This window comes from Heterocephalus glaber, unplaced genomic scaffold, assembly GCF_053883595.1.
Source record: "Heterocephalus glaber isolate CG9 unplaced genomic scaffold, H.glaber_assembly_v1.0 deba00001773, whole genome shotgun sequence".
Classification (NCBI taxonomy): domain Eukaryota; kingdom Metazoa; phylum Chordata; class Mammalia; order Rodentia; family Bathyergidae; genus Heterocephalus; species Heterocephalus glaber.
This window is the reverse complement of record NW_028258463.1, coordinates 10049327-10072520: the sequence shown is the minus strand read 5'-3', so window position 1 is coordinate 10072520 and position 23194 is coordinate 10049327. Positions and strand designations below refer to the sequence as shown.

The window sequence follows — 23194 nt, the reverse complement described above, 5'->3', positions numbered from 1 at the left end:
GTCCCTCAGAGTGTCACACCAGGATTTTCAGAAATAAACAAGCACATTCGATCACACTACTCTCTGTGTGACAGCAAAATCTAAATGGAACACCGTAGAAAAGACTTCTAAGTATCGTTCATCCCATGGCCCTTCTATTCTTTCATTTCTAGTTATAGTCTTATAATGTACATCATCCATGCTGTTTATGCATCCATGCAGAATGTGCAAAACATAGTTCATGAGCTATGTGTCTTTTTATAATGAGTACTGATACATATTCCCATACGTGGCTCATGCATGTGATTTCTAAGGTTCTATGGGTATCGTTCATAAACAGAGTCAGAGTGGCTGCTCCACATTTTTACTGGCAGGTACACGGATAATAAAGTTTGAGCGTGAGGATGTTCGCAGAGCCGGGGCCCCTGCACAGCTGGCTCTGGCCACACCCTATCCTGGGCGTGGACACTTATAACAAAGATATTCTTGGACTGGGCCTCACCTGCCGGCCAGGCCAGGGCATGTGCTTTATAGGTAAGAAGTCACAGGGCCAGCCCGGAGTGGTGTAACCTCAGGACTCTGGGAAGCTGAGGCAGGAGAACTGCAAGTTCCGGCCCAGCCTGGAGAAGACTCCCGGGCCGGGTCGGGTCCGCAGTAAGCAAGCTGTCTCTCTGCTCTCCTCAACCCTTCCCGCTGCTTAGAGGCCAGGAGTGGGGGGTGTCTTTCCTAGGGTCTGAGAAACACAGGGTCCAGGGCGCGGCCTCTGAGGCTCAGGTGATGCACAGCTGCCTGCCAAGCCCGGGGCTCTGCCACCGGTGCCCGCTCACCGTGGCTGGACGCCCCCCAACCCTGGAACCCCCGGGGAGGGCGTGGAAGTGGGGAAAGGGAGGAGTGGCTTCCTCCCTGCACCCCACCCCGTGGGGCCTCCTCCCGGGCACACCCCCGTGCTGGGGTCGGGGGCCCGCAGGGGTGAGCAGCACGCGCCCCTTCCCAGGCTGGAGTCTGGTGTGAAAGGGAAGAAGGAAGGGTGGGTCTCCTCCTCCGCAGGCGCCCACCCCGCGGCCACGTCTGCCACATCTGCCACAGGGCTGCCGCGCCCATCTCCCTCGGAGTCATAGGAGCTCCCGGACCCCCTGGAGCCACAGGAGGGACCAGGAGCCCCGGGCACGCCCAGCGCCCTCCAGGCCGGGCCCAGCGGCAGCCACACCTGGGCTTCCGGGGACACCAGGGGGCGGGCGCCTGGGTCAAGGCCACGCGCAGGCGGGGGAGGGGGCGGGCCGCGGGCGGGGCCGAGGGAGAGGGCGGTGTCTCTCCTCACCTGGCGCCGCAGCCCCTCCCAGCAGCAGCTGCCGCCGCCCTCGCACACAGGTAGGGGCCCCTGCTCGCGTGGACGGGGGGGACGCGCAGCCCCTTCCCCTGAAGCCTTTGTCCCCAGCTCGCCCACCTGCCTGGGCTCAGAGGTAAGGGGAGAGACCCGGGCAGGAAGGAGTGGCTCGGGGTCTTTAGGGAACCCATCGGAGAACCGAGGTCACCCACACGCGAGGGGACTGGACACTGCGCCTGGGCCTCCTGTATCCCAGCCCGAGCTGAGAGACCCTTGGAGGGGACAGGAGGTCAGGGAGGAGCCCCCAGGCGATGTGCTTTGGGGGGAGCAGGTTCACCCTCTGCCTTCGGGTAGGAGGAAGAGGGACCAAGGAGGTGGCACAGGGGGCTGCCAGGGGCCGGGGCCGGCCTTAGAGGAGTGGGGACCTACATGAGGCAGCGCCTCCAGGGTCCCCCCGCTATACACAGACCCCGGACACGCCCTGCTTAGACTGCTTACAGCCAGGGTGACAGGGAGGGGTCAGCGTCCAGCAACCCGAGGCAAGCCACAGCTGCCACCCAGGCCGGTGACTGAGGGAGGGTGAGGGGCTAGCGGCCGGCGGGCAAGTGGGGACCCTGTGCAGCCGAGGATGCCAGGTCCAGGGCCAGCTCCCAGAGGCCTCGAGGGTTGCGTGACCTCGGGAAACTCCTCAGCCTCTCCCGCAGTCCCTCCTCCCACAACTGCTGAGAGCTGAAATGAGCGAGGATTTGATTTTGTTTTGTTTTGTTCTTCAGTGCTGGGGATTAAATCCGGGGCCTGAGCTCCATTCCCAACCCTTTATTTTTCATTTTGAGCAAGATTTCAGCTTGTGATCCTCCTGCCTCAGCCTCCCTGAGTGCTGGGATGGCAGGCCTACGCCTGGCACCTGGCTGAAATGAGTTCCAGACGCTTGCCAGGCTGGCACAGCTCAGTGTCCTGGTCCACACTGCACAGCCAGCATCCCCAGGCTCCTCCACAGGCCTGGCCAGAGCCCTGCAGGGTGTGCCGGTCCTGTCCCAGTAAACCCAGGGCAGGCTTCGCTGGCTCCGTGTCCTCGCCTGGCCCTGGAAGGATCGGAGGCCGGCTCCCTCCACTCCATTTATAGGCACACGTCCCCTCCAGGGCGTGCCGGGAGGCCTAGGGGAGCTGCCCTGGCTTTTGTCACAACTGGCTATGTGACCTTGAGCCCACGGACCCCTCTCTGCACCTCAGTAATCTCTCTCTTCTATTTTGAGTAATTTTTTCTTTTTTTTGCATCCAGCTCTACCACTGAGCTACTTCCTCAGCCTTTTTTAAATTTTTAATTTTGTGACAAGGTCTTGCTAAGTTGCCCGGGCTGGGCTCAAACTGGCAATCCTCCTGCCTCAGCCTCCCTGAGTCCTGGGATCCCTGGCCTGCACCACCTCGGCCAGCTATAAACCTCTGCGAGGATGCTGGCGGGAAGTCTCACCCTTGCCTCATAGAAGAGGAAGCAGAGGGTCAGGGTCAGAATCTGAATCCAAATCTTCAAGGTCCGGAGTGGCTTCCAGGTCCCTTGGGCCCGGCTGGTCACAAACAGACCGTGAAGGAAGCAACTGCAAGAGCCTCGTGTTGGGTGTGGGGAGTGGGTGGTGGACCCTCGTACCCTTTTCTCAGCTGTCCCTGGGTCTCTTACCTTCTCCGCACCTCTGGGAGAGGAGCACGTGGTGCTGAGGTCAGGCAACAGAAAGAAGGGAAACCAGGAAGCTGGGACCGAGGTGAGGTGCAGGCCCTGGGAGTGAATACCATCTGATGAGGCCACCCCCAGCCAAACACATCCTAGGTCCCCACGGCCCTGGAGCTGGGCTGGCAGCGGGTCTAGCCAGCCAGTCCTCCACCTCTCCCTCCGCCCACCTCACTGCTCCGCTCCCTGGTGCTCAGCAATGCCCCATCTGTCCGCCGACCTCTGGAATCTCCTCCAGGAAGGGCCTGCTCTGGCACTGCTGGCAGCATGGCCATGGGCAAGGACTTGTCCCCACTGTGCCTCCGTTGTCTCGTTGTAAATGGGGGGATAACAGCAAAAGCATCGTGTGTGAACATCAGGGCCGTGAGTGCCCGGCCATCGCTCAGTAAATGTGCCTAGTGTTTCTTTAAAAGCAGGCCTGGCCAGGGCTGGGGATTTAGCTCAGTGGTTCCACTGCCTGCCTCGTAAGCACAAGGTCCCGAGTTCAATCTCCGGTACCAAGAAAAAAAAAAAACCATAAAAATAGGCCTGGCATAGCAGATGTTCAATAAACATCTAGGGAAGTCACTTAAAGCTGCTAACCTGCCGGCACTGTTGTAAGCATCTTACAAATGTCAGCTTATTTTATATGGAAGGAAACCGAGGCACAGAGAAGCTAATTAACTTCCCCAAACTTAGAGTGACTAAAGCAATCCCAGGCAGTCTGGCTCCAGACACATGCATTTGCTTATTTATTCACTTACTTATTGGTTCCGTGGTAGTGAGGATGGAACCCAGAAGCTCAAACTGGCCTTGAACTTTTGATCCTTCTGCCTCAGCCTCCAGAGTAGCTGAAATGACCGCCCGGCTAGCGACCTCCATGCTTTTAAACAAGGGGGTCTATATGCCCTTGTTGGAGTAACAGAAGTTGTTCTGGTCCCACCCCTGCCTCTCCCAGGTCCCGGAAACTCCCATTGACAAGTGACAGCTCTGGGATGTAAGCAAGGCTGATTGGAAGCCGGAAGCAAACCGCTGGGGACGGCGCTCCCATGTCGCAGGTGATGCCCAGCTCCCTGCTGGCGGGAAGCCACACTGCCTGCCTGGCACCCCTTGAGGAGCCCAGGACGACCCTGCACGCAGCACCTAGCCCCAGCCTGCCACCCCCGTGTCCTTACTATACCACAGAAGGCTGGGGGGCCCAGGCCCTGATGGCCCCCATGCCCAGCAAGGGGCCCCCTGGCCAGCTCCAGCAGGTCCCTCGACCAGACGCCAAAGACTCGGGGACCCCGAAGGACCTAGACCCCTACATCAACTTCTCCCTGGAGACCCTCAACCAGATGATCCTGGAACTAGACCCTACTTTCCAGCTGCTTCCTCCAGGCACTGGGGGCCCCCAGGCCGGAGCTGCCCAAAGCCAGGGTTCCAGGAACAAGCCGGAGGAGCCTGAAGCCATAGGTAAGGAGCTGGGGCACAGGGTGAGGAGGGAGCACTCTGCCATGCACTCAGAGGTGAGGGCCACACTGTCCTGTGCAGCCCTAAGCAAGTTATTGGCCTGTTTTCTCTGCTACATAAAAGAGATAAATGTTAAGTTTCACACACACACACACACACACACACACACACACACACACACACGTTTTAAAATTTTGAGACAGGGCTTCACTAGGTCACTAAGTTGCCCAGGCTGGGCTCAAACTTTCGATCCTCCTGCCTCAGCCTCCCAGAGTACAGGGATCCCAGGCATGCACAATCACACCCAGCTCTCTAATGTGATTTTTAATAATGACTGAGTTTAGCAACCAGCTGGACAAAATCTTGAAAGTTTAGCAATCAGCTCTTAACAAGCTGCTGCAAGCAAGACAACACGGGCATTCAAGTCCAAGGGCAGCGGGAAATCCCTGCTTCTGGATTCGGATTCACGCTGAGCACAAAGGTCATAGTGCCCCATTAGACAAACGGGAAAACTGAGGCCTCTGGGGATTTAAACCCCCGGCCTCGGTGATGATTACAGTCAGAATCTAGAGAGGTTTCCATTCACTGAGCACTTACTATATACAGCACCAGGAGCTGCTGAGCGCTGTCACCTTCCAACCCACCACAGAGTATTTCATCTGCATTTTATGGAGGGAAAAACTGAGGTGGACCAGGGTTGGGGCAGAGCCAGCCTAGCCTAACAGCTGGAGTCTTTGTGACTCTGTGAATGGAGACAGAGTCCTTACTTCAAAAGGTATTGCAGGGATTAAAAGAAATCACACTCGAAGGCTGCTTGTCTCAAACCCTGGCACCCTGTAGATCACCAAAAGTAGTGGCCGTTTTTACTAACTTCAGGGTGTTGCAGGGCCGGCTCCAGGGCAGGGCAGGCTCTGGGATGGGGGCCAGCACCCTAGGCTCCTGGTTGCTTGCGGCCAGTCCTGGGTACGTCACCCAGGAAGCATCTTGCACCTGATTAGCGTTTTGGTAGGAGGAGCCCAGTGCTAATGCTCGTGCCCCTAGGCAGGGCCAGCTGGGGCAAGAACAGAATCCATGGGGCATCCACGTGTGAGGGAGGGGTGGATGGCCATGCGCCCGTCCTCCATGGAAGGGCCAGTGATCAGCACAGCCCATGGGCAGTGGGCAGCAATCTCAGACGCTACTGTGAGCACAGCAGGCTGGCAGTGCTCAGAGGTTCCAACGAAGCTGCCAAGCTCTGCCTGGCTCCTGATGATGGAGGAGGAAGCCCCACCTCTCACCCTGCGTGGACACCTCTCCTGCCTGAGAGCTTACTACCCGCTAAGACGGCCCAGCCAAATCAGCCTCCCTGCAGGGATTTCTCCACCATCACTAAGAGGAGCCGACCACCGCCACTGGTGACAAAGCTTGCTGGACACAGATCCCGGGCTGGGCTGAGAGGGACAGACGGTCACTGTCCTCTCCCCAACTTGGCCAGGTTCAAAGCCTGAACACAGGAGTCCTTCTGGACACCTGCCCTAGACAGAGACAGGCTTTCAGTAGATAAATGTCCCTCATGGTCCCTTGTGGCCCCGGGGAGTGGCCCTTGAAGGAAACAGAGGGGACCTCACTTTACAGGGAGGAAACAGGCTCTAGGAGGCAAGTGGAGCCCCACGGCCACAGGGCTAGCACGAGCTAGGTCAGGCCTCTAAGCCGGGTTTCTGGGCTCCAGCGTCCCTGTCCCATTTTCTCTCTGGCAGGGCTCGTCTCCTGCCCAGTGGGGTGTCACATGGTGAATCTTAGAGGCCCCCAGTCCTGTCCTGAGGCTCGGCCTCCCTGCACCTGGCCGGTCCTGACTCCCTTAGAGCTGCCCTATGGAGTCCCTGTCGGATGTGAGGGCGATTTGGCTGTGTCATCTGTCACCCCACTGATCGCCAGGGTTGATTCGGCTGATCTGGCTGGCTAGGCAGTGTCCCCTCCTCCCTCACCGCTCCATGTGCGCCCCTCCCGAAGCTGCGCGCGCACGCTCGGTCGAAGAGGACGACCACCCCCGATAGAGGAGGACCGTTTCCTCGGTCAAGGGTATCCAAGTACCTGCGCTCCCCTGCTAGAACCTCCAAACAAGCTCTCAAGGTCCCCCTGTCCCCAGGGAACACGGCTCCTAGAAACACACGCCGCATCCCCCCTCTGCTCCCCAAGACCTCCCACCCCATCTTTGGCACAGGCCCCATTTCATTTTCCAGCTCTGCTGCCAGGCCAGGCTGCCTGCCAGTCCTGAGGGCAGGGTGCTTAGTAGCCAGCCCTCTGTCCCCCACCCACGTGTGCCTGCTGCCACCCTGCCCTGCCCTGACTTGCCCTGCAGCCCGTAAACAGCGGCTGCACCCCAGGGACAAGGTGGGGGCCCAGTCTCATCCACCTCAGTGACTCACAAGACCAGGCTCAGCCCTGGGCAGGGGCTTTGCTGGGGTGTGGGGGTGACCCAGGAAGTGGGCGGCCAGAGCTTCACCAGGCCAAGAGGCCCTCCCGAAGCAGTCAGGCACCTTCTCAGGACAGGGCCTTGGAAGGGGGTCCCAAGGAGCCCCCTCTTCCTCCTGGACCAGGCCCCTAAAGCGAGCTGCACCACCGTCTCTGGCTATGTGGCGCTGGACGACTCGCTTCACCTTGAGGAGCCTCGGTTTCTCCTTCGGTCTGAGGATGAACACCATCTCCTCCTGCGGCAGGGTTGTGGCGAGGGGTAAATGACACATGCACTTCACCTATTCGCAGGCGCATGGGCTCAAGGTACCCACATACCACCCCATGAAGACCGTTGTGCAATCCTCTCCCACTTACCTCCAGCCTCTGTTTCCTCCTCCGTACAAACAAAGCCTGTCCTGCCCTGAGCTCTCCGAGGTTCCAAGGCAGAGGTGGGATAAACACTGTCAAGTCCCATGCAAGTGGAAGTGTGGCGTCTGGCCACCTCTCAGAGAACCTAACCGCGCCAAGTGCTCCCCCAGCATCCTCTGGCCGCATCCTCCTGGGCAGAGGGGCACCCACCTTGGCCAGGGCTGCCCCAAACCCGGCCCCTCCCTCGAGACTCCCCCACGGCCCAGGCTCCACCGCTACAACCGAGCAGCACATCCTTCTGAGTTTGGATTTAGTCTGCACTATGCAGATAAGAAAACTGAGGCTCAGAGAGGTTGACATCCCCCACCCCAGCCCCAATGCTTCTCAGCTGGAAAGGTGGCAAAGCCAGCACTTGTGCCCCTGTTCTCCTCCCTGCAGCCCCTGGGGCCGGAAGCCCAGGTCACCTGATGCCCCCCCCCACCTTTGACAAGCCCAGGCAAAGGCAGGAACTCCCAGAGCGGCCAGGAGCCTTGCCCAAGTGGCCCGGCAGGCTGGGACTTCCTGACTCTCGGCGGGGCTGCGGGATGGAGACTGCTCTGGCCCAGGAGGTCACAGACAGGAATTGAGGCTGGGTTCCCACTGACTCTGTCCCACGGAGCTCAGGGCACCCCTGGTGCACAGACTACTGCACACGTAGGTCCCCAGGCCAGGGTGGAGCTGCCACTCCGTCCTGGGTACCAGGCCCGGGGCCATGACACAGCGAGGCCATCAGTGGTAGAGTGGAAGCTCCCATGCCTAGGAGTTACCTGGGAAACTAAGAAAACACACAACCAATCCAGTCCAACCAGAGGCCGGGTCCCCACAGATTCTGATCTAAGTGAAATGGGATGCAGCCAGGGCAGCAAGACTTCTAGAACCCTGCTGGGAGATTCTAGGGCGTGACTGAGCATCCAAAGCCCCGTCTTGCCGTGGCTGCAGACGGGAAGCAGCCTTGAGGCAACCTGAGTGACAGGAGTGGTGGAAAGACAGAGGACCCCCAGGTTTTAAGCACCTACTGTGTGCCAGGCGAGGTATTGCTGCCTGAGCCAATCCCATTTTGCCCTTCCTGTACGCCCGGGGCTGGACACAGCGTCCCTGTCCTGCAGGTGTGGACACTGAGGCTCGAAGTGACTTGGCAAGTTCCGAGACCATGCTTGGCAGGGCCACATCTCCCAACCAACCAGGTCTGTCCCGTGCCCCAGGGACGACGCCACGAAGGGTGACTTTAGAACGCGTCCTGAAGGTGGCACTGGGTGCCGATTCTGTCTGGGCCTCACTGTATAAAAGCTCGGGGCGGGGGGGGGGGGGGGGGGCAACCGTTCTTGAGATCCCTTTCCAGAGTTTCCATCCCGGAGTCCCTGTCTCACCAGTGCTCTACTTCTCTTCCCAAAGATATCAAGTACATCGAAGTCACTTCGATGAGACCGAGAGGCCAGGACGGTGCCCCGCGCAGCTCCAGCCTGTCTGTCACCCCACCCTTTGGCTCCCCACGCGGCGGCGGCCCCCTCCTCTGCAGGGACGTCCCCCGGGAGACCCGCAGCAGCGCCGAGAGCCTCATCTTCTCGGGGAGCCAGGGCAGGGCTCCCGCCCCCCGCCCTTCCCCCAGCATCGCCATCCCCTCCGTGGGGGGCAGGGCCTCGGGCCCCCATGGCTTGGGCTCCCCGCTGCTGGCCTCCCCGAGCTTGGAGAAGGAGCCGAGGGCCCTGACACCCCAGCGGGGCAGCAGGGGCTCGGTGCTGTCGGCCAGCCCGGCTTCCGACGTCAGCTACGTGTTCGGAAGGTAGGTTCCGGCGTGCTGACCCTCCCTCCGCAGTACGCATGCGCACACACCCTAGCGTCAGGGCGAGCCCCCGGCTCTGCCCGAGCCAAACTGGAGCGTGCAGGATTTAGCTCAGTGGTTCCGCCGCCTGCCTTACAAGCGCAAGGCGAGTTCAACCCCCGGTACCAAAAAAAAAAAAAAAAAAACACAGGAAGATGAAAGCAGTGCAGGTTGTCTTCTCTGCCATCACTCGCACTCCGGTCTCCGCTCTCCTCGAGGGTTTAGGGCAGAATTCAGTACACAGAGATCTCAGCTCACATCTTCCTCAGGAACAGAGCTGCGGTATTCACAAGGCTCACCTGCCCCCCCCGCCCCGGCACAACCTGTCAAAGCGAGCCGTGCAAACCTCCAAACACCGGCCATGCAGGGGCTCTGGCGGCTGAGATAAGCCACCCAGGAAAGGAAAGCCTGCTCTCTTCGCTGCTGGCAAGACCCAGGAGCAGGGACCCAACCTGCCTAGGCTTTATTTCCAATGCTCACCGCTCACTTTTCTGCAGCCTCACAGCAGAATTGCACACCCACCCTGTCATGCCCCAGGAACACCAAACACAGGTCCCACCCACCAGTTCCAAAGCGAGGACCCAGACAGTGCCTGGCAGGAAGCCAGGGACTCACACTCATGCCCACTGGCTCGGAGCAGAGCCTGCCCCTCCCTTCCCCTCCCCCTTTTCATGTTCCTCCTCTCTCTGGGCTCCGTCCACATTGCCTTGGACCTGTCCATCCCAGGTCCAACTGTCCACAGGGCTCTTGGGAGGAACAAGCAGGCCCGGGCCTGGGGCTCTGGCTGGGAAGGCAGAGGAACCATGCGGGGGCCGGCCCAATGGCCTCTAAATGAGCAGAGACCCAGCAGCCCAGGGACATTTGTCCATCCTTCGGCAGGACATCGGGTGGGCTGGGATGGGCCCAGGGTGTGCAGCGCTGTTTGGTCAAAGCCATGGCACCCTGGCTCTGGCACGAGGGCCAAGACCCTAACATGTGCCCTCCCCTCTCCCCGGCAGCAGCCAGTCTCTCCTCCATGCCAGCGTCTCCAGCCACCAGTCATCTCTGAGGTCCTGGGAAAGCCCAGCCAGCTCCTCCTCCAGCCTCCACAGCCTCGGCCCTGAGACCCTGTGCACGAGACCTGGCAGCGTCCAGGCCCCCAGGAACCCTGGCCCAGGCTCGGTCCAGCCCAGCGTGACTCACTCCCTTCCGCCGGCCATGGAGCACGCCAGCAGCTGCCCGGCGTCCACTGCCAACTCCATGGTGGACATCCCCATCGTGCTGGTCAACGGCTGCCCAGCACCTTGGTCTGCCCCACCCCAGCGGACACCAGGACCTTTTCCCAGCCACCCCTGCCCAGAAACCAAGAGCCAAGCTCAGACCCTGCCAGACGTCCCCTCTGCCATGGCCCCGGAAGGTATGCTGTAAACCAGTAATCCAGCAATGGAAAATCCAGGCAAGGGAAGTAGACAAAGCACCAGTGGGCTTCGGCAACAGCCAGCCGACACTTGCCTAACATTTACTGAGCACTTAGTGTGTGACACGCCCTGTGCCAGGTTGTAAGGACAAACAGATGGACCAAAACCAAAAGCCATACAGAGTAGGAAAGGTTTACAGGTAAAGATGCAGGACTCCACAGTCGTGGCAGGGTCCAAGCCCGCAGCATATTTAAGAAATGGCTACAATATTTGGGATGCAGGGCAAGGACGCTGAGAAATAATCTGGAGACACATTGCAAGGGGTCTTGAATGCCAAGCCAAAAAGTAGGTTTCACCCTTTAGGCAACAGGGGTCAGAGACCCCACACAGGGAGGAAGCAGGGTCAGCCCTACACACCGGAACTCAGCCTCGAAGCTGCAGGACAGCTGGGTTTCCGGGTAAGAGCCAGGCAGGAGGGGGAGGGGCGCAGACTTGGTGACTAACCCAAGGCGGCCCGAGGGAGCCTTAGTCCTCGCTCTGACGTCCGAGGATGACGAGAGCACAGAGAGGGCACGCAGGGGAATGGAGGCCACACATTCCGAGTCAGAGAGCCCCAAACCACAGAATGCCAAACACCCTTCTTCTCAGACTGGGACTGCAGGCGTCCAAGCACGCAAGGCAGGAAACCCAAAGCAGTAAACACACATGCTGGGGTGCAGCACCCCACCTCCCGCACACGCCTCCTACCACAGGGCCCTGGCGGGACACCGCCGCTGCCTCTCTCTTGGAAGTCTCCACCCAGAGCTTCCAGCGTGACGCACAGGGTGTGAGATGCACGTCAATGCATGCAGGGAGAGGGTGCCACGAGGGGAGACCTTCCCGTCTGTTCCCGGCTCTTTCCCCGGACAAATCATTTGCAGATTGGAGATTGCAGTACCCAGTTCTTTCTACTGAGCTGGACACAAGACACCTTCTTGAGATGCCAAAACTGAGAACCACTGCTCCCTGCCTTAGGGACCAACAACATGGGCACTTTGGCATCTCAAAGAGTACGTGCAGCCAGCGCGTGACACTCCCAGGCTGCTTTTCGGATGTCCCAGGATGTCACTAATTATGCTCCAGGATCTTATCGCATTATACAAATTTCCTTTTCATTTCACACTGTTGGAGCATTAGAGACCCTCAGGGCTGTTTAGCCCACTCAGTCCCCTCTGGGCTTTAGGTGCTGAACAGTTGTGCAAAACTCTGCCACCCAGATCTGCCGTCTTCCACCCTCTTCTCTTGTTTTCTTTTCCAAGCAGATGAATCCCTAAGGAACTCTTAGAATTATTAAGGGCCAGGAGAGTGTGAAGGCAAACAGGCACAGGAGAATCCTTTATCCCTAGTTCAGTCCCTCCACCAGGCAACATTGGGTTTGTTATCTATTTGTTTCTTATTCACTACAGAGGATACTGGGAGATTTCCGTGCCAAGTCCTGGAGTCCCACTGAATGGCTGTGTGTCTCTTTAGGCAGTTTAGAGATTACATCCAGCCAGGAGGGGGGCCCTGGGCAGAAGAACAGGGTGGGGTCCCCAGCCTTCTCTGCTGGTTGCCTTCCAGCAACTCTCAGTTCAGCCTGCTTTGTTCCCCTTCTCTGTCTGTGTTCAGGTCCTAGCAGGGACACACAACCCACCATGAAGTTCGTGATGGATACATCTAAATACTGGTTTAAGCCGAGTATCACTCGAGAGCAAGGTAAAGAGAAGCAGTGTGCTGGACAGGTGGGGCCCTGGTCATGAAACAAAGGGGAGAAGGGGTGGCAAATATTGTGTCCAGGGAAGGGGGTGTCCTACTGTCCTGCTGACCTCGAGAGGAAACAGAAATGCAGCACAGATGGCAGATTAGACACTAGAAGGACTTCCTGGGTTGAAAGGTCACTTCGTCACACTGCTTCATGAAGATCCTGTGGGGCTGGGGACCGAGAGGCTCTGTGGGGTGGGACCTGTGTTTGACCGGAGAATCTTCCAGCCATAGAGCTGCTGAAGAGGGAGGAGCCAGGGGCCTTCGTCATCAGGGACAGCTCCTCCTACCGTGGCTCCTTTGGCCTGGCCCTGAAGGTCCCCGAGGCCCCTGCATCCGCCCACCACCAATCAGGTAGGCACCAGTCTGCTCCCTCCAGGCCTCCTGCAGCCAGCACACGTTAGCTCATGGCACGTCCCCAGGCCGGTCAGGGTACTCCTGGGAGGTCAGTCCCCCTCCTTGGCAGCTCCCAACAACCCTGAGGCACCGTGAAAAGCACCTTTCCCTCCAGGTTCCGACCCTGCCAGGGCTGCTCTCTTCTCCAAAACCACTTCTATGCACACTGCGCTCACCTCCCGGACACCTCTAGCATGCACTGGTTCACCACACGTGTGCCAGCTTATTGTGTGCGTGATAATCCATCAGTTGTGTGTGATGGTCTATCGGGCGTATGCCATAACCCATCACGTGGGTGTGGTAGTTCATTACGTGTGCTTAATAGCTCATCACACGTGGATGGTATCTCACACCCCCACACACGTCGGCGGTCTCTCCCTGTGCCGGGCTCTGGGTAAGGAACCAGGGCCTCCGAGGGCTCCATGCGGCTGGCACCTCTTCAGGGAGGTGGATAGGCACAGTAACCCAGCACAAGCACCTGGCTCCCCCGGAAGCCCCCAGATTGCACCTGGGAAATCGGGGGAGACACTGCAGGTGGCGGGGTAGAGTCCAGCACCAGCCTGGCTGCAGCAGCGATAATCTGGTGGAAAATAACAGAGCTATGGACGGGGGTGGGAGGAGACCGGACCATGGAGGAGCTGATATCTGGTAATTAGGAACAAGCCCTGATAACTCTCACCAGAAGGAAGTTTTCCTAAGGGTTAATGGGACCGACAGTCCCTGGAGCAAACGTGCTGGCCCCTCGTGTGGCCGCAGGAGGCCCACGCGCAGCTCTGGCAAGGGAGACCTGCCAGCATGCATGCGCTCTTCCTCCTCCTTCACCTCCCTGAGCGCATGCGCACTTTGTCCTTCTCTGCATGCACGTGCACTTTCTCCTCTACAGGCGAGGACAGCTGTGACCTTATCCGACACTTCCTCATCGAGTCTTCGGCCAAAGGGGTACATCTCAAAGGAGCCGATGAGGAGCCCTACTTTGGTGCGCATCCCCCAGCCCCAGGCCCCCGGGATGGGAGACCCACCCTTCTGAGCTGCCTGGGCTGGGAACACCCAACTCATGCGGGCACCTGTTTCCTCGCAGGGAGCCTCTCTGCCTTCGTGTGCCAGCACTCCATCATGGCCCTGGCCCTGCCCTGCCCGCTCGCCATCCCGCAGCGAGGTAGGTCTGGGCCCCAGGGTCGCTTCCACCTTGGCTGTGGACTATTTTACGGTTATAGTTAGAAGCGCCTGCTCTCGAACTCACGAGGTAGCCCAGGCTGGCCTCCAACTCGCAAGAGTTTTCCTGCCTCAGCCTCCCGAGTGCAAGGATTACACGCCATGACATTTCTTGAGCACTCACTCGATAGATGGTGCTGCCACTATCCGCCTTTCACAGATACAAACTCAGCCCTGAGGGAGGGGTCATTTTCAGGGTGCACGGGGCAAGCTAGACAAGGGGAGTTTCTGGGAGAAGACTCAGGGCCGGGAGCCCCAGATGAGGGATGGTGAGGGTCCCCACTTCCCGCAAAGAGGAACCTGGCGTTGGGGTGGGGTCAGAAGGAAGTCGGGGCCAAGGGCCTGGGAGGACAAGGTCAAGCATACATACGGTCAAGGCAGTGGTCCAGGACCTGGGGGGCAGGGAGGAGACTGGGGTCACAGGCTTGCAGGCTGGGCCCTCGGGGACCCCCAGTGGCCCCATTTGTGTAATCATCGAAGTCCCGAGGCAGGGGAGGGAGATTGGTCCAGGGGACCCTGAGGGGTCCCTCATCCCACCTGCTCCTCGGGGGCCTGTTCCTTCGCCTTGGCTCAGAGCTGGGAGCTGCAGACGGAGCCGCAGAGCCCCCCACAGACAGCCGGGCCTCCAGCCCCAAGAAATCTGCAGGTGAGTGTCGTGGGCCCTCCCCCCTGCACGTCCCAGCCCTGCACAGGCGCAGGCGCACACAGGCCCCGCCCATTGCCACCCCCAGCCCCGCGCCGCGTGCCCCTCACCCCACCAGGGCCCGGAGTGCAGGGGGTAGGGCTCACAACCCCACGGGCCACACCCACCAGCCGGGGTCTCCGGGCCCCAGGCGCCTGCCCTGGGTGTCCTCTATGGGGCCATAGGTCTGGGTCCTGGCTGCTTCAACCCAGGAAAGAACCCCCCAAGGTCTAGAGGTCAGAAGCCAGGTGGAAATCCGCACTCCTGTGGGTGTCACCTCCCCATCCTGTCTTCGTCACCGAGGGCGGAGGTGTGGGCAGGGGTGGCCATGGTCCGGACCAAAGACATTCTCCGGGACAGCCCCTCCCGGCCGGCCCATCTGGAGGTCACCACACACCCTGATTCCCCTCGTGGTCCCTGGCCGCCCACCCAGCACTGTCCCTGGCCCACAGGCTGCCACACCCTGTACCTGAGCTCCGTGAGCGTGGAGACCCTGAGCGGGGCTCTAGCCGTGCAGAAAGCCATCTCGGCCACCCTGGAGCAGGATGTCCTACCCACGCCCACCGTGGTCCACTTCCGAGTCACCGAGCAGGGCATCACGCTGACCGACGTGCAGCGGAAGTAAGGGCGTCACGTGGTGGGGGGCGGACCTAGCGCCGGGACAGCCCCTCACCGTGGCTTCTCCTCTCCCCGCCTGCCCAGGGTCTTCTTCCGGCGCCACTACCCACTCAGCACCCTGCGCTTCTGTGGCACGGACCCCGAGCAGCGGAAGTAAGTTCAAGGCCTTGCCGCCCTCCTGGTGCCCTGGGGTTCTGGGATCTCGATGGCAGAGGGAGTCGGGAAGGGAAGGGGCTCAGGGGGAGCAGGGTTCCGGCGTGGCTGATGGCTCAGGACCAGCATGTTCCTCCCACAGGTGGCAGAAGTACTGCAAGCCCTCCCGGTAAGGCCTGTGAGCTCTCGGTGCACGGCCCCAGGAGGGGTCCCTGTGATGGGGCCCCAGACCCAACAGAGGGAGGCCCCATCCTGCCTCGAGTTCAAGGCCTTGGAAAGCTCGAGGCTGGATGTCACCATACACACCTGCCATCCCAGCACTGGGAGGCAGAGGCAGGAGGATCCCAAGTTTGAGCCCAACCTGGGCAACTTAGTGAGACCCTGACTCAAGCTAAAAACTGTAAAAGGGCTGGGAAAAAGTCCCTGATTTTAATCCCTAGTGCTGCAAGAATTGCACGAGTCCAAGGCATTGGTGAGGACACAGACCCTGTCCTGGGGGAGCCCGGGTCTGAGGGAGGACCCTCATCTCCTGCAGGAGACACGGGCTCTACTGAGGAGCCTCGGCCTAGGGGGGGCCCATCCGATTTTCAGGGTGCCCCCTGCCCCTCAGGCAGCCTCCTGTCCTCAGGGATTGGTCCCCCGGGCAAAATGGAGGCGCAGAGCTTGAACTCGGGGCTCTGCGGGTCTGGGGGGAGGCAGCTCCTTCCTGCAGGGCGCTGTGGCATGGTGAGAGCCATCCAGGGGCAGAGGAGGGCCTGACACCCCCACCTCCCACACACACTGCCTTCTCCCTCCAGGATCTTCGGGTTCGTGGCCAAGAACCAGACGGAAGCGCAGGAAAACGTGTGCCACCTCTTCGCCGAGTACGACGCGGTGCAGCCGGCGGCGCAGGTCATCCGCCTGGTCGTGGCGCTGCTGCAGGAGGTGGAGCGGGTGTAGGGGTCGGCGGCCCCTCCTGCCGGGACCTGTGTGGGGACCTGTGGGGCCTCTGCTCCAGGCTGGTGACGCTCTCGCGGTGGCCTTTGGGTCCACCTGCCCGGCAGTGGCTGGTGTCGCACACCTAGACTTGCCGATGTAACTGTCCCACGCGTGGGAGGTGCGGGCAGAGACGCTGGGGCTCCGGCGCGGCTTCCAGGGCGTGTGGCCGCGGGTGGCCCCCGGCCTCGCGGCCACAAGGGGGCAGCAGAGAGTCAGGAATACTGAGGCCGGCCGCCTGAGACCGGAGAGCGGGAGCCTTTCCGCCGCTTCCCCCGGGAAGGCAGCCCTGGAGGCGCGCCAGCTGCATCCCAGCGGGCACCGCTGTCTCGAGAGCATCGCTGTGTTTGGCCGAGGCCGGGCCTGAGGGAAACATCAGATTGCGGCCCGGTTGGCTGTGCGCCCACCTGGCCCGCACTCGTCTGCAGGTCGCCCAGGTTCTCAAGGCTGCTGGGCCCGGGCCCAGCTGTGGGGCGGGCAGAGTCCTCTTGTCCCCCTAAGTGCCCATGTCACTCCCATTACCAGAAAAGAAAGTGTCTGTCGCCCCAGTGCCGAGGATGGGGTCCCCAACACAGGAGACCCCGTCAGACAGGACGGGGTTAGACAGGCCTCCCCCCTCCGACCACAGCTCCATCGGCCACTCTGCCCCCCTCCCCCGTGCCTGCCTCTGCCTCCGCTGGTGGCGCCGGAGCTGCTCGGGGAGTCCGGAAGGATCCCTGAACCCGGGTGACCCGAGCCACCGGCCGGGCCTGCCGCTGGACAATGGCCCCTTCATCCCACCCTGGGCCTTGGGCTCTCCCCAGCTCCTGCCAGCTGGCCACCCCCTCCCTCGCCTGTCCCTGGCGATGCCCCCTGTAGGCTGCAGGACGTGCAGGGTCACCACAGTGCAGGGCCTCAGAGGATCGATTCCCTCCCTCCCGCCGCACCCTGGGGCCTGGGCCACAGCAGGGGCAGCTGGGCAGGGAAGGGGCCACCTGATGCCCACACCCCACGCCCTATGTCCTCCAGCGGGGGGACTGCAACCTCTCACCCACACCCTGACCGGACTCCTGCCCTGTGGTCCCAGCCCTGCCTGCTCACATCCAGCCCGTCTGAGCCTGCCTGGCCTTCACCCTGTGCCACCCAGGAGTCTGTGGGCTCAGAGCCAGGGTAGAGGGTGGAGGCTGCAGGTTCCAATCAGCAGCTGCTGTCCCCGTTCATGCAACCCGCACTTCCCAGCAGCAGGCAGGCTCGGCCGGAAGAGGGGCATCTGGGCAAGATCGGCTTTTCTCAGGAGGGAGCAGGGCACTGTTTCCACGGAGTTAACATTTGAGCTGGGTTTTCAAGGGTGGATAGGAGTTTGCCATGCAAAGAGGGGAAACCAACTTTTATTGGAGGGAATCCCATGTGCTAAATCCAGTGTGAGACACTTCATATGTCCAGTTCTGTTTTGTAGGAAGCCCCAGGGTCATCAGGAACCTTTTGTGCCAAGCTGAGAAGGAGTGTTTTTGAATGAATGAGGTTGGACACAGGACCACTTGTACAGTTGTGCAGGTTCTGCAGTGCACAATTGCACATGGCAACCTGCTTGGACTTCATGTAGGTAAGAGAGAGGCTTTGGGGCAGAGGAGGAACTGACAATTTGTGCTCTAGAAGCATGGCTAGGGGTGCAAGGAAGGACCTGAGACCTGGGGGAGAAGGGCTTGGGAGGAGGAAGTGGAGAGGACTTGGCCCTCAAACAGGAAGTAGGGGGAGGCTCGGGAGAGGGGCTGCAGCTCCCCACAGGCCGGGGAGGCACCAGCTTGCTCTGGGCCCAGATCCCTTCTCACATCAGTACCCTCAGGGTGTATGCGCAGCTGGCTTGGACTCTGTGTCCCAGGCTGGCCTTGAACTGGAGATTCTCCTTCCTCAGTCTCCGTGAAATCACTCTCTTCCTCTTCTAAAGCCACCAATCCTATAGCGTCAGGACTCCATTTAACCTCAGTGAGCCCTAAAACTTCCCGCCTCTTAAGTGGAATCACAGCGGGCTGGGTGAATTCAGTCAATATCCCCTCTCCACAGGGCCCCGCCTCCCCACCTGCAGCCCCGCTGGCCAGGAGGTGGCCCAGGGTGGGAAAGACCGAGGCTCAGTTTCCCCAGCTACCCAGCTCCCAGTGCGGAATGGGGCTGATGGGCCAGACACAGCCAGGCGGGACGTGCTCCATGCTGTCCCCACGCAGACAGGGCCCCTCCCCAACTCGGCTGTGTCTTCTCCCATACCTCCCCTGTGCCCCTCAAGCCCTAGGACTTCTGTTAGATGTGGGACCGCAGATTCAGAGGTTGGGTAGATTCCTGAGGGCGACCGTCCTGAACAGCACAGCAGGATTCGAAGCCAGGCAACGTGAACCCAAACGAGCAGAAGAACCGAGGTCACCCGAGCCAGTCCCCTGCCTCCCGGGACAGCAGGATAGGCACAGGGCCGTCTGCTTCTCCTGTCTCTTACCCCAGTAGGGCCCAAGTCCTCTCCCCAGCTCTGTCCCTCACCCCGGCTGCTCAGGACGCTGGAAAAGCCACTCATGCCCCTCTGCCTGAAAGCAGGCACTTGTGTCCTGCAACCCCTGTCCCCCCAGGTGGCAACCTCTGGCTTCCTGTCTCACTGAGATTTCCTGTCTCGGGCGGCTTCTGCGCCACAGCTGTCCCCAGGCCTGCAGAGAGAAGCCGCCAGCCAGGGCCCCTTCCTTTGTTCATGTGTCCACCCAGCAAACATCTGCATGCCCGCTGTGCACATGAAGATAGGAGAGTATTTCCGAAAAACAGAAAATAGCAATCGGGGGAAACCTAATACAGGAAACAAACAAGCATGGCAGGAAGTAATGTGGAGGGAGATATTCTGCCTGGGACAGCCAGCAAGGAGTCCTCAAAGGAGGTGATACTGGGGGTAAAAGCTGAAGAGCCCAGGGCAAGAGTGATTGGCCCAAGGGAATGGCGCATGCAGAGGCCCTGAGGTTGGCATGCGTCGTGATCAAGGGGCTGAAAGGACCTTAGAGGAAATGCAGGGCCACAGGGAGACCCCTTCCACTGCCTTCCTGTGCCTTTGGAGCTGGGTGTATGCGTCCACCCTTGCATGCCCAGGTTTGTGGCCCCCAGCAGCCTCTTGTGCCCATACACAACCATCGGCCTCCCCTGGGGCTGCAGCTCTTCCTTCTTCCCAAGCCCTGATGAGCTCCTAAGCACCTCTGCTGCCCAAACGGCCCTTCCTATGTGTGAGATCACCCTGCTCCACCCTCCCTGGGGATGTTGGGGCAGAGATGCCGCCCTGGCCTCTGACCCATTCCTGCCCAGTGCTCATCACTGCCCTCAGGCGGGCCCGCCCAACCCTGGTCCCTGCCCCTGTAACGGGCACAGGAGGTCCCTGAGGCCCCCAGCGGGCCCTGCAGGGCCCATCTGCACGGGCAGGCCCTCCCCCAGCCCAGGGCCTTCTCCCCCCACAGCCCCAAGACTGCCCCTACCCAGAGGCGACACATGCATTCTAGAGGCAGCCTCTGTTCTCCCCCGGTGAAAAAGAGAACAGGAGCATTTTCACGGTTCTCCAGGCCCCATTTGCTGTTTAGCACAAGCCCTCTTCGGAATCACAGCCCCTAATCAGCCTGGACGCTGGTGGCTGAGGCTCCCCAGAGAGGGCCCCCAGAACTGACCCGGGCCTCTGGGTCCCATGCTGGCCTGGCCTGACCCCTCACACTGCTGCGTCCAGCCTGGGGTCACTGAGCAGTCACATGTCGCTTCCAATGAGAACCCTTGGACTGTGGCTGAGAAATGAAGTTGGGAAACAGCTCAGCCAAAGGCAATTGAACTTTTTTTGCGGGGGGGGGAACCCTCTATTGTCCAAGTAACGTTTCACGATTCTGGAAAATTGCGCTGATTTCCTGAGCAGTCGGCTCTCATTTCCCCCCTCCCAGCTGCCCCAGCCTCCGCGCTCTGGCTTCACTCAAGACAAGGAGCCGGAAGGGCGGCAGAGACCCCCAGGCCCGGGGAGGGGGAGGGAGCGCCTGTCCCCAGCTGTCCCCAGCTGTCCTCCCTCTCAGCCCTGACTCCCAGGGGCGGCGGAACCTGACTCTGGAGCATCACAGTCCTGGGCATCCCTCCGTCTCAGCAACCAGCCTGCACCCGCCCCTCCTGGCCTCTGTGGGTGTTCAGGCTCTAGGGGTGCAGAGAGTGGCCCAGCTGTGCAGCATTTGTGCAGCTGCCAGGCTGGCAGGGGAACCGTCTGCCCCCTGACCCCAGCCTGGCCCTGGCGCAGGAACTGCTCTGTCTGCAAGGCCACAGCTGAGGTTGAGGGGAATGAGCCTGGGGCCACTCCAGAAAACCAGGGGACAGTGTGCCCCCCTTGGGACCTCCAGCTGAGCCAGGATTCGGGATGGCCAGGCAAGTGGTGCAGGGTGCCAGTCCCGGCAGGGTGGCCCAAAGGTGTGGGATTTGTCCTCAGCGGCCACCCCCCATCAGCACCCTATGCAGGCCAGCAACGTTCCAAGACCACCAGCCCAGAGCAGGGAGAAGAGGGAAACAGAAGGAGGAAGTCCAGCCCTGTCAAACAGGAACCTCGTGCCCCGCTTCCTCTGACCCGACCCTGGCTTGGTGACCTTGGTATCCGGGCCTCACTGTCCCCATCAGGAAAATGGCCTGGGGGTCGGTGACTGCTTCCACAACCCGGCTTCTTGCAGTGCCAGCTGAGCCTGCCCGCTCCCCCTTGGCCTGGGTGGCCCCTAGGAAGAGGGCACTGACCTTTGCTGGAGAATTCAGAGTTGGCAAAGGGGGCCAAGAGAGTGGGGGACATGGCCAGCTATGGAAGCCACTAATCTCGGGCTTCTCCCCACCCCACCCCAGGGGACTTCAGCCGCCTCCACTAAAAGCAATTTGTCATGCCCTGAATTAAGTGATTCCAACAAGGGTTTAATTTCAGTTTAATGGCTCTGTTTTTATGTGTAATTAAATACCGTTGCATGGTGAAAATATGTTGTTTGACTGCAGAGCCCGCCTAAGGGCCCGAGAAGCCCAGCCCAGGCCCTGCTCCGGCCCCACCCCTCCCCGGCAGCTGGAGTTGCCAAGGTCCTGGGCGGTGGGCTGGGTGGTGCCTGCTGCTGCAGCAGAGCATGGTTCTGATTATGTGTCACGGGCCCCGACTCCTGCTCTCTGACCCCAATCTGCCCCAGCCCCGGGGACCCTCAGACGGGGCGCGGGAGGGGCCAGGTCACTAAGACAGCGAGGACCTAATGAGAGCCTGCTTGGCTGGGTGAGGTCTCCCTGCCCGCCCCTCTCGGGGTCCACATTCCCCCCTCCACCCTGAAGATCCCCCCATCTCTCACACACAGAGCCCTTCGCCCCGCTTCCCCGAGGACCACGGGCCGGCTCCTGCAGCCTCCCAGCTCCGTCCAGCCACTGCCTTGACTCTGGAGCAGAGGTCACCCCACCATGGTGTGCAGTCCTGTGTCCCCCAGAAAGGGACTGAGAGGCGCCCCATCTCTCCCGTTCCCAGAGCAGTTGGTGGCAGAATCCGGCTCCGCGGGCAGAGAGCTCAGGACAATGGGCTTTGACAGGAGCTTGGAGGGGGCCGGTGCCCCGCCTGAGTCCAGGGGAGCCGTCTGTGCGCCCACGTTCCCTTCCCGCCGCGCAGGCCCAGCCCCCGCTGGCAGCAGCATCAGGGCTTGCTCTCCGCTGAGGAGAGGGAAATGGAAACCAAATGTGCGCAGCCCCGCACCCCGCACCCCGCACCAGCCGGCCCGGGGCCCGGAGGGCAAGTCCCCCGCTCCCCGCTTAAAGCCTGCACCCACTCCTGGGCAGCTCAAGGGGCTGCTCGAGGTCCAGAGGGTAGGCTGAGGAGGCCTCAGTGTCCACAGCTTGTTCTTTTCTTTGTTGGTTCCTTTGGTTTGGTTTGGTACGGGGGGGGGGGGGGGGTTGAGACAGGGTCTCACTATGCGGCCCAGGCTGGCTTCAAACTCACAGCGATCTTCCTGCCTCAGCCTCCCAAGTGCTGGGATTGCAGGCATGCACCACCATGCCCAGACTGACATTTTCTTTTTTTGGCCCCTGGGATGTGGGGGAAGATGCCCAGGAGAGGGAGCAGACTTTGGGCAGAATGTGGATCCCCCAAAGCACATAGCCCCCGTTCTGCAGTGCCACACAGCTGCCTTCGGCCCTCAGAGGGGACCCTGAGGGAGGCGTGCTCTGTGAACATCTCCATCCCCGCTCACATCCCACGTGAGCTCACACCCAGACACACACTCCAGTTCACACAGCCAGTGGGTCCACACCACCACCTGAGTGTGCGTCCCGCCCACACCATCACAGACAGCCGGGCACCCCCAAACTCCCCCTGCCCTTCCAGCACCACTGTGCATGTTTGATGCAAGCACACACTCACATGCACAAGCACACATGGGCATCACAGAGGCGAGCCACACCCCGGGACATCCCTGTGTCTTCTTCCAGGCACACGTGTGTCTGTGTGTGTGTATGTGTGTGTGTGTACATGTGCAAGTGTGTGTTGGGGATTGAGCCCAGGCCTGGCACACACTGAGCTCCCCATGGAAGGAGACAGCCCCCTCGGGGCCCCTGCCAGGACCGAGGTTACAGCAGAGGGGCTTTGGGGGGGGGGGGTGCTTCCTGCACTCGGCTCAGGGACCTGGGACTTCATCGCAACCTGCACCACTTCCACCGCAACAAGCCTCGGCCAGGGCCCGGGAATGGGGCTCTGAAGAGCTGCCAGGGGTCAAGGAGCACCTCTTTGTTCTTTACCTCTGGCCGCTGGCAGGCTCACAGCTCACCAGCCCCACAAGTACGAAGGCAGTGGGGCGGGCGCAGTGAAGTCCAAGCCTGGCAGCCCCTCTAGAGGCTGAGAGAGTAGGACAGGCCCTGG

The 23194-nt window shown here is 60.7% G+C and overlaps 1 protein-coding gene across 6 annotated transcripts; it reads left to right on the top strand.

Moving 5' to 3' along the window:
* The first annotated feature begins 502 nt into the window (after positions 1 to 502).
* Tns4 (tensin 4) lies at positions 503 to 21291 on the top strand. Of its 6 annotated transcripts, XR_015447801.1 has the most exons (15): positions 1293 to 1439; positions 3961 to 4457; positions 8402 to 8479; positions 8688 to 9075; positions 10113 to 10510; positions 12159 to 12245; positions 12519 to 12644; positions 13570 to 13662; positions 13765 to 13842; positions 14473 to 14544; positions 15033 to 15201; positions 15283 to 15351; positions 15494 to 15520; positions 16149 to 20706; positions 20785 to 21291. XR_015447801.1 is itself a non-coding variant. In XM_087202492.1 (14 exons), the coding sequence occupies exons 2-14, from the start codon at positions 4052 to 4054 to the stop codon at positions 16288 to 16290; spliced, it is 2133 nt and encodes a 710-aa protein (XP_087058618.1). In that variant the 5' UTR covers positions 503 to 633; positions 3961 to 4051; the 3' UTR covers positions 16291 to 21291. The 6 variants fall into 6 exon arrangements, 5 of the variants coding, with proteins under 5 accessions (XP_087058618.1, XP_087058617.1, XP_087058616.1 ...); XM_087202492.1 differs by lacking the exon at positions 1293 to 1439 and adding an exon at positions 503 to 633 and having other exon boundaries at positions 16149 to 21291; XM_087202491.1 differs by having other exon boundaries at positions 1258 to 1347; positions 16149 to 21291.
* Positions 21292 to 23194: the final 1903 nt, after the last annotated feature.

What these genes read in the sequence shown, in the direction of transcription:
- Tns4 (XM_087202492.1), top strand. Translation starts at nt 4,052, where the DNA reads ATGTCGCAGGTGATGCCCAGCTCCCTGCTGGCGGGAAGCCACACTGCC. An exon ending in GGAGGAGCCTGAAGCCATAG is followed by an intron (nt 4,458 to 8,401) that starts GTAAGGAGCTGG and finishes CCTGTCCTGCAG; the next exon opens with GTGTGGACACTGAGGCTCGA. An exon ending in CACATCTCCCAACCAACCAG is followed by an intron (nt 8,480 to 8,687) that starts GTCTGTCCCGTG and finishes CTCTTCCCAAAG; the next exon opens with ATATCAAGTACATCGAAGTC.